Consider the following 952-nt stretch of genomic DNA (forward strand, 5'->3'; position numbering starts at 1 on the left):
GAAGAAAAACCAACCTGTGCATGATGAAGATCGGGCTCAATGTGCTTTCTAAACAGTGGGAAAATGCTGTCGATAAGGTAATCAAGGGAACATGAATCTCCAATATCATAACGTACTTTAGAGAGAAGGCTAAAATGAACTCCACCAACCTAATCACAGAGTGAATAAAGGATTTTCATATTCACGGTATGTCGTGGTGTTACATTAGCTAGACCAATATCTAACTGCTGTGGAGGAGAAAATCTTACCACAGCAACCCGAATATCCAGTAAGGAACGCAATCTTGAATGGAGAGCATAGGTTCCATCAACAATAACCTTCAATAAACCAAAACGGATAAAGCATAACAACCACACCAAAACCAAAACCAAAATCACATTTGGGACTTACCACTCCAGATGACGTCTTCACCATCTTGGAATCAACACGCCTCTTTTGCTGGAAATCAAAAACGGGAACAAGAGTATCTTTTCCTTTGATCAAATCCTATTTATAGAAAACGCCAAGTTAGTTAGTCAACCTTAGTCAATCCTTCTACAGAACAACACAAACAAGAAACCTCAGAGTCTGAGAAAAGATGAGGATAAAAAAAAAACCTCCAAATTGAGGACTAATGCATCAAAATCTAACGTTTCCAATTCATTTCCATCGTCCAAACTGTCTCGGTAGTCCTCCATGGCAATAACAGTACAGCCGATTACAGATGCAACTTTCTCTGCCAAGCTTCGTGCATCCAAAAAAAAAAAAAAGCATGAAATCGAGCACGACGCTTTGAGAAAATCACAAAAACTCTGACCTAAGCAGTTTCAGATCAGTTACCTTGATTTACCGGAGCCGCTAGGACCACCGATACCAACAGTAACAATGCCGTCCTTCTTCTCTCTAAGTTCTTGAATGGACTTAACTAAGAGGTAATAGCCATGATCGAACGCCTATTCCAAACAGAAAAGCA

General features: G+C 39.8%; 1 protein-coding gene across 1 annotated transcript; it reads right to left on the reverse strand.

Annotated features, from left to right (window-relative positions):
* Nucleotides 1–14: 14 nt before the first annotated feature.
* Nucleotides 15–930, reverse strand: LOC104774461 (uridine-cytidine kinase C-like; the record flags this gene model as incomplete). The annotated part of the gene is made up of 5 exons (XM_010499062.2): nt 820–930; nt 597–723; nt 391–486; nt 249–317; nt 15–149 (listed from the first exon to the last, which is right to left on the reverse strand). Coding segments are annotated over exons 2-5 (381 nt in total), but the record flags the coding sequence as incomplete, so codon positions are not given.
* Nucleotides 931–952: the final 22 nt, after the last annotated feature.

Source organism: Camelina sativa, unplaced genomic scaffold, assembly GCF_000633955.1.
Source record: "Camelina sativa cultivar DH55 unplaced genomic scaffold, Cs unpScaffold02949, whole genome shotgun sequence".
NCBI lineage: Eukaryota > Viridiplantae > Streptophyta > Magnoliopsida > Brassicales > Brassicaceae > Camelina > Camelina sativa.